The sequence below is a fragment of the Miscanthus floridulus genome, chromosome 9, assembly GCF_019320115.1.
Source record: "Miscanthus floridulus cultivar M001 chromosome 9, ASM1932011v1, whole genome shotgun sequence".
Classification (NCBI taxonomy): domain Eukaryota; kingdom Viridiplantae; phylum Streptophyta; class Magnoliopsida; order Poales; family Poaceae; genus Miscanthus; species Miscanthus floridulus.
Genome location: NC_089588.1, coordinates 118,882,399 through 118,891,153, shown reverse-complemented (window position 1 = coordinate 118,891,153; position 8,755 = coordinate 118,882,399). Strand labels below are relative to the sequence as shown.

The following is an 8,755-nucleotide window of genomic DNA, read 5'->3' as shown; positions in this document are numbered from 1 at the left end:
GCCGCCGTTCTCATCCCCACTCCGCACTCGCACCCCTCCCTCTCGGTCCCGTCCCCCACGCTGCACTCGCCATCCTCTCCATAGCCGACGAGCCCACTGTTTCGAATCTCGAGCTGACGACGTGCCCTGCTCCAACATCTGCAGCGTCCTCCTTCACTACACCTTTGAACACGATGCCTCCTGCACGGAAGTTGGCAGCAAGCAGACGGCAACCAGCAGGTAAAATCATCAGATTTCTTGGATCTTAGCATAGGGTTCTTGTCGGGGATTATATGTTTTTAAAGTTAAAAAGCTTGGTTCCTGTTATGTGGCAAGCTATTCTTTTTAGTAGTACCTTAACAGAATGAATTCATCTATATATTAAGTCCTGGCAAGTGCTTTTCAAGTTTAGAGCCTGGTTCCAGTTCTGCAGCAAATATTTTCTAGTATTGTAGTAATGTATTGATCCTCAAAGAATCAGTTGATTTTCAGACCTTTTATCAGGCTCTGATGTTTTTTTGTTACCCGGCGTGTTCTTTTACCTATGCAGTCCTTCCAGTGTGTAAAGGACTGACGTAGCTTCAAGCTGCATTTTCATTGATAGGCGCCATTTCTAATAGGAAATATATCTTTGATGAGGCTATTGACGTTGATCCGTTTTCCTGCATTCACAGAGTCACTAGCCACTGAATATGAAAGAGTAAGGGCTGAAACGATCATGAGGAACAATCGTGAGTTTCAGTCCCTCGGTATTAATGCAACAAAGGACATTTTGAACAAGACCACTGCAGCTAAGAAGGCTATGGCTCGTGAAAACTCTGGTTCATTGTATGACCCTGGAGATAATGATGGTAGTGAAGAGGGTGTAGTTGATAAGGTATTTGTTGAACTCAGGTTCTTTGTATGACTCTGGTTCAGTATGCAAAAAAGATTAATCTTGATTTCTGTTTTCTTGTGTTATGCATATGAGGTTATGCAGGTTTCACAGAATGTGCCTTGCGACACCATCGTTGCTAATGGAGGAGCAAGAGGTTCAAAGAGAGTGCGAGCACCTGATGAACAAGGCCAAAATCAACCTCCTAGAGTGACTAGGCAGAGGACAAAGGAACTAATTCGAAGCGAGGAAGGCGTCCATGCTGTAACTACAACTATACAAGAAGATGCATTGACTATTGCCAATTGTCTTAACCAAACTGACCATGATACAGAAATGCGCAAAGAAGGCAAGAAAGCAATACTCCTTTCTCCAAGAATATGGTTTACACATTTGCATATTAAAATGATTTGCGCTAGCTATTTAACAATGCCACTTATTTACAGGTCAATCAAATCACACTGTAGATCGATGGAATAAAGGAAAAAGCATGGGCAGAGACTTGGATCGCATAAGCCGAGGCTTAAACACTAGGATTCCGGTGGTCATTGCTGAAGGGAAGAAACGACCTGAGCCGCCTATGCAAGCTGCAAAGTTGGCATCAGAGGGGGGGATTATACTGAGGCAACAAATACCAATCTTTACACACTGGAAGGAGTACAAGGATATCAAGAACAAGGATATTCTTCCAGGCTACATGGGCAAAATTTCTGTAAGTGGATAAAGGCTATATGTTCAGTTTTTATCGGGTGTGCATGATCTATGTTTACTCCTATATTTGAGTAATATTTTTCTGCCTCCAGTAGCATATGACAAGGAGCTTAACTGTTAACATTATGCTAGGACTGCCAATATATTTTTCTGCCTCAATCTTTACATGTTCTTTTATTCCGACTGATGTTGTAATGATCCGTTTAACTTACATCAGCTGTAAGCACCACCATAAAGTTTATCTGTAGTATTATCTACTTGAAATGTTTGGTATGTTTGTTTATTTTTAGTGCCACTGCCAATATATAGTAAACTGAAATGAAGCGGAAAGCAAGAAAGTATGTTCTCTATTTCTCACCACATTCTAAAAATTTAGAACCTTCTATAAACATTTTGTCCCTGCTACTTTTCTATTGACTGCCAATTTAGAACCTTGTGCTCTTGCCTGCTGTTGCATTGTGATTTTCTAAAGTTTCCTGTCAGGTTAATGTTAAAATTTTTCTATCACATCATATACTTCTAACACCTATTTTCTGATGCACATGCTCTTGACATGCTGTTGACTAGAATCAATTAGCAATTGATACTGACAGCAAGCCAGTCAAAGAGGCATGTGCTGATTTGCTCAGGACTGGAACACGACAAATGAGGTACAATTTGAAGAAGCTTTACTTCAATGGTGTACCAGCAGACAAAGTTAGAACAACATCACCATTGAAGAGTATGACTGATGATCAATGGAGAGAGCTGGTGGAGATGTGGTCAAGCCCAAAGCACAAGGCATGTTGGTCTATTGCTTTCTTAAGCCATTTATTTTTCTTGCATTGGTTTGTTGCATGTTTGAGTTTATTTCTTCGTATTGTACACCAATTTGATTGTGTCTAAGATTCTGTAGCTATGCTATATTGGACTGTATATAGTAGGCCATCCTTATAATTATACCTGAAGTTACTTGGCTTGTTACCCTGATAATTGTGTGCTCATTAGATATTAATGAGCCTATTGGGCTGCACTCAATACAACTGCAGCTCATTATATTTTAGCGTCAACATATAGGGTTGTGTTGCAGTTGGTCTTCTAGAACAGGGCACAATCTTTGGCTGTGATTACTTTCTGTTTTTCAAACTGTTTTAGGTTAATAACTTGTTGTGGACATAAATTCAACTACACTTAAAGAGTGTTGATGTTTGTTGAATATCTTAGCAAATCTGGTTTCAAATTCATCTAATTTTTATCTCTCTCTATAGCCATTCTTCCCTGCTTACTAAATTGTTCCTCACAGGACAAGTGTGCAAAAAATGCACTTAACCGTGAGAAAGTAAGGTTTCATCAGATGACAGGATCTCGGTGCTATATTGCGACAACCCATGCCTTGGTAAGATATGGAAACATTGTGTTACAATCATTCATCATTGAACAATTATTCTTATAATCTTACACCTACAAAATGTTTGTGAATAATTTTAGAAGCAAGAGAAATATAAAGATGAACCACCCAGTGCGATAGATCTTTTCAAGGCCCTACATTGCAGCAGCAAGACTGGGTTTAATGAGTCTACAAAGGAAGCTATTGTAAGTACAAGCTCCATTTTGAACTATATATATATCTGAACAAATGTTACTGGTTTTAGTTGAGTCTGTAATGTGTACATGCTTCCTGCTGTTACTTGTGAGACACAGAACAACTTGTTCATGTGTAGCAGCAACTTGTACATGCTTTCTGCTGTTCTAAGGAACAATGATCAATTGTTGCATGTGTAACAACAGCTTATTCATGCTAATCTGGCAAGATTGTACTGCATGATGTCACTGCTGTCCAGAAACTCTCTTAATAGCACATGTAAACTTGTAGACACTGCCAAAACAGAAATATTCCCAAATTCCTAACCTGTACTGTAATGAGTCATCATTCCAAACTGTAGTGTAATAGTTTGTAGCATAAATGATCTCACTATATTGAATCGGGAAGAGTCATCTGTGTCATGCTTAATTATGGTAAAATATTCAGTTGGAAAAATGTTTTCGTGCTTTAAATGGCCTTTAATGTGAACCTTGATTGTACATCTGTTTTACAAAGCTTGCATTCACTTATTTGAGCAACACTACTATCAATTATGACCACCTTTCTGTTGGTCTTAAATATATTAGTCGGTAATTAATTTCAGAACTGTCTTACTGATATGTTGATGTTTTTAGGCTGAAATGGAATCCATCGCTGCTACTGATATGTTGATGTTTTTAGGCTGAAATGGAATCCATCGCTGCTGCACCTGTAGAAGACGGCCAAGTTGTAAAGACCCCTGCTGAAGTTGTTGCTCAAGTATTGCCGAAATCAAAATTTCTTCAAAATATTGGCCTTCAGCTAGCAGCCCCCAAGAGAAGCTCTAAAGCCATTAATGATGCACGGGTTATAGAACTTGAAGCAGAAGTTGCAGCTGGAAAGCAAGACAAAGAAGAACTAAAGGATGAGATGGAGACTTTGAAGAAGAAGGTGGAGGAATCAAAAAATGAAAGACGCAGGCTGTTAGAAGAGACAGAGCAGTTGAAGAAGGCACAAGATGAGTTGAAGAAGGCACAAGACGAGACGAATGCTTTCTTTCGTCGCATGTTCAGCAAAGAGTAAGGCCATTCCTTTAACTCTGTAAGTTTGCAGATGCATATGGTTGGATGTCTGATTTTGGAACTTGGCTACTCAGACCATATTATTTTATGCTACAAACATTTGGTAGTGCTATTATATGAGACTTGGCTGATCTAGTTCAGATTATGCTACAAACATTGGTAGTGCTGTTATTTTGAGACATGTCTGATCTGGTTCAGACCATATTAATTTCTGCTATGTATCTTGTTAGTGTTGTCTTTTTGCTATGTGGAAATGTGTTATCTGGGATTTGTAAAATTACTGATGGATGTGACCATATTTATCTATCCTTTGGAATGCGATCTGGATGATCGATGAATGTGTATGAGTTGTGATGCATCTACGGATTATATATATGAATGAGATTCTAGATGATTTGATGAATGCATAAGGGCTTTGATTGATGAATGTACAGATTATATATGGGCTGTTATGTAATGGATGCCGAAATGGGCTGTTATGTAATGGAAGTTGAAATGAGCTGATTATGTATGGATGCTGAAAAGGCTGTCCTCAACATGTTTAAATGGGCTAGGCCTTTTCTGGCCCACTAAATAAATAGGCCGCAAAAAAAAATTGGCCCAGAAAAAGTTGAAATGAGCTGATTATGTATGGATGCTAAAAAGGCTGTTTTCTCAACATGTTTAAATGGGCTAGGCCTTTTCTGGCCCACTAAATAAATAGGCCGCAAAAAAAAATTGGCCCAGAGTTTGACAACTTTACTTATAAATGGGCTTTGCAAAGTATAAATTTGGCTCACAATTATATTTGGTCCAATAAAAACCTGCTTAGTACATGGGCCTAGCTAGGCCTTAAGATATTTAGTGATGACTTTTTAATCAGGTCGTCAAAAAATTATGATGAAAAAATATGCAGCCGTCATAGAACTAGGTTTACCACGCATGATCTATGACAAATGGTTTATCGTCATGCAGTAGTCATAAATATATCTGCTATGACGAAAATACTAGAAATAATGATGATAACAGGTCGTCATAGATCCTAAGATTTCTTGTAGTGTGTGATTCTTTTAGTTAGCATTTGCATAGTACATTTTTCCTCTTCATTGTTTCTTTTCAGATAACAGATAGGGTCATGGGCGTTGTTTGCTGGGCTGTTGGCTGGAACTTGGCGCTAGCTGTTGGCTACTGGCTGGAACTTGTTTGGTGCAAGAACTTGGCTCTAGGTGCTGGCTGGAACTTGACGCTAGCTGCTAGAATTTGTTTAGTTGGCTGGATCATTTTGTGTTCATGTTTTTGTTGTAATTTTGTATGGAAACATGTATTCTGGAACATGCGCCTTTGTATGGTCGTTATGATATTATGGAATTGGTTATATGGTTTATTATTGTTTCAATTGGGTCAGCCCATAATATGGGCCTGGGCTGGAAATGTTGGGCTCACAATATTTGACGTTACCCTATTGTCATAATAACCTGTCCTCCCACGTACCATTTGTGACGGTTCGTACATTATGTGATGCGTTGACTAAACAATATGTGACAGTTATAGTCGTCATAAAAGGTAACAATAGGTGACGATAGAACGGTACCGTCACAAAAGGTCTTGACATTTTGTGACGGTGGCCCATAAAATCGTCACGAGGTACATTATGTGACGGTCGTTATATGACGACTGGCGTGACGCTGCTTTTTCGTCATAAAGTACTTTTTATGACAATTTCTGTACTTTACATGACAGTTCCGGTTTGTCATACAAGCCCCGATTTTTTGTAGTGTCACTTTAGGTACACATATCCTTTTCCTAAACCAAAGAGTACCATTCTCATCCATCCTAAATCCTGGTGCCTTTCCAAGCTCTATATTCTCCGCTATCTCCTTAAGTTTTTATCCTCCAATTGACCTTTGCGTATCTCTTGCTCCAAGGTAGGCTCTATCGCCAATTCCATTGCATTAGTGACAAAGCTCAAGTTGAGATGCTCCATTTCAGCACACAACTCTGCTGGCATAAATGTCATCCGAAGTCCACTGGCATAACTCTTACTGCTAAGTGCATCAGCTATGACATTTGCTTTTCCCGGATGATAATGCACATCCAAATCATAGTCCTTGATCAATTCTAACCAATGACGTTGTCTCAGATTCAGATCTGACTGGGTAGAGATATAGTTCAAACTCTTCTGATCTGTATAGATATCACTCTTATGCCCAATTAGATAATGTCTCCAGATTTTCAAAGCATGAACCACAACTGCCAATTCCAAGTCATGAGTAGGGTAGTTCAACTCATGCTTCCTCAATTGTCTAGATGCATATGCCACCACTCTTCCTTCTTGCATAAGAACACATCCAAGGCCTAGACGAGATGCATCACAATATATAGAGAAGTTCTTGCTTAAATCTGGCAAAATCAACACTGGAGCTGTAGTCAATCTCTTCTTTAGCTCATTAAAGTTTGCCTAGCATTTATCAGACCATACAAATTTAGCATTCTTTTCCAATAGAGTTGTCATAGGCTTAGCAAGCTTAGAAAAACCTTCAATGAACCTCCTGTAGTATCCAGCCAATCCCAAAAAGCTATGAATATCACTTATATTGGTTGGTGGTTTCCAATTCAATACATCTTGCACTTTGCCTGGATCCACTGCTATTCCACCATTAGAGACAACATGACCTAGAAAAGAGACCTCCTTCAACCAAAACTCACACTTGCTCTGCTTAGCGTACAGCTTATGTTCTCTAAGCTTTTGCAAGACTGACCTTATACGTTCAGCATGTTCTCCTTTAGTCTTGGAGAATATCAGTATGTCATCAATGAATACCACCACAAATTTATCAAGAAACTCATGAACACCTTATTCATTAGATACATAAAGTATGCAGGTGCATTGGTCAATCCAAAAGACATAACGGTATACTCATACAAGCCATACCGTGTAGTGAATGTTGTTTTGGGTATGTCTGAGTTTCGAATCTTTAGCTGATGGTAACCTGAGCGTAGATCAATCTTGGAGAGCACACAGGCACCTCTCAATTGATCAAAAAAAATCATCAATCCTTGGCAAAGGGTATTTATTCTTGATAGTAACCTCATTAAGTGAACGATAATCCACACACATCCATTGGGTACCATCCTTCTTATCCACAAAGATCATAGGTGCCCCCCATGGGGAAGAACTAGGGCGTATGAAACCTTTTTCTTGCAACTCTTTTAGTTGTTTCTTAAGCTCTTCTAATTCAGTAACCCCCATTCTATATGGACATTTAGCTATTGGTGCAGTTCCAGATAATAATTCAGTAATAAATTCAATGTCACGGTCAGGTGGCATACCTGGCAAGTCATCGGGGAAAACATCCGGGAACTCCTCCACAACATGATCTTGTTTATTGGCATCGCCATCCAGCTGGTTCACAGTGGCTGTTGGCTGAGCTTGCACTACCACTTCTACACAGATTCTATCTCCATTGGGTGATGTCACAACAACAGATCTTTCCTGACACTGAATCACTGCCTGGTGTTGTTTCATCCAATCCATACCCAGAATAAGATCAATTCCCGTTGTTCTCAACACAATAGGTTTCACTTTGAAGTCTACCCCCCTTAAGGAAAGGCTAGCTGAGGGACTCCAATAAGAAGCTGGCATGCTACCTCCCGGTGAATTTACTAGTATGGGGGTTTTTCATGGCACAAAAAATAAGCCTGAAGATGTGAAAAAGCCGATGCGATACGTATCGCCTATAGAGCAAAAACAAAAATAAAGACAGTCATGACAACAACAAGGGCGTCTGCACTACCATGATGTACCCACAGCACGATCAGCGGCCAACGTAGGAAGCCTCTTGGCCAGCCCTGACCTTTGTTATAGTTTGTGGCTTCAGCAAGCGAATTTTTCATAGTGCTCTTTCTGTGTTCTCAACTTGATCTGATTGCGGGACTTCTGAAACTGACAATCGCCTTATTAAAAGTCAGAAGCAATAAATGAAAGATTGCTCGCAATCGGCTCAGGATTGGAAGATCAAGACATCAAGCCGATAGAGCCCTTTATGTAGTGCATGCAAGTCAGATTTCCATGCATATATATACATGATGTATGTGGGCACAAAAAGGATGAGTCAGATCTTGGAAGTATGTGCGGTCATGCCATATCATATGTTTCATTGAGAACACAGAGATCATAAGGCTGACAAAGTCTAGCTGATATGTACATACTGGGAGAAAGTTCGAGCAAAGGCATTCATTGGATCAAAGCGGAGGTACGCATATTCTTTATTTCATGCTTTTCCTGTCACTTGTGAACAATCTATCATAGGGAAAACATGATATCTAAGTCGTTGATGAATGAGATATGGTATGATGAAAGAAACCTTGCTTTTTTTGCAAAGTACTTGGGAAATTTTCTTACAAAAATTCAAAATCAATAGCTTGTCTCCTCAATGATGTTGAATTTCCTACCAGAGCCATATATTAGTCTCATTAAAAACCTTCCACATAAGCTGTTTGGTCTGTGTTGAGTTTTGTCAAGTTTTGTTGACTCTTGCTGAGAGATTTATCATGTTCCCAAGATCAAGATCATATACACGCCACATATAT

At 39.4% G+C, this 8,755-nt stretch overlaps 1 protein-coding gene across 2 annotated transcripts; it reads left to right on the top strand.

Moving 5' to 3' along the window:
- The first annotated feature begins 660 nt into the window (after positions 1-660).
- Positions 661-4,563, top strand: LOC136482771 (uncharacterized). Of its 2 annotated transcripts, none has more exons than XM_066479974.1 (7): positions 661-856; positions 959-1,202; positions 1,300-1,565; positions 2,132-2,344; positions 2,847-2,939; positions 3,032-3,136; positions 3,807-4,563. In XM_066479974.1, exons 1-7 carry the CDS (start codon positions 698-700, stop codon positions 4,185-4,187), a joined length of 1,461 nt encoding a protein of 486 aa, XP_066336071.1. In that variant the 5' UTR covers positions 661-697; the 3' UTR covers positions 4,188-4,563. The 2 variants fall into 2 exon arrangements, with proteins under 2 accessions (XP_066336071.1, XP_066336070.1); XM_066479973.1 differs by having other exon boundaries at positions 950-1,202.
- The last annotated feature ends 4,192 nt before the right edge of the window (positions 4,564-8,755 follow it).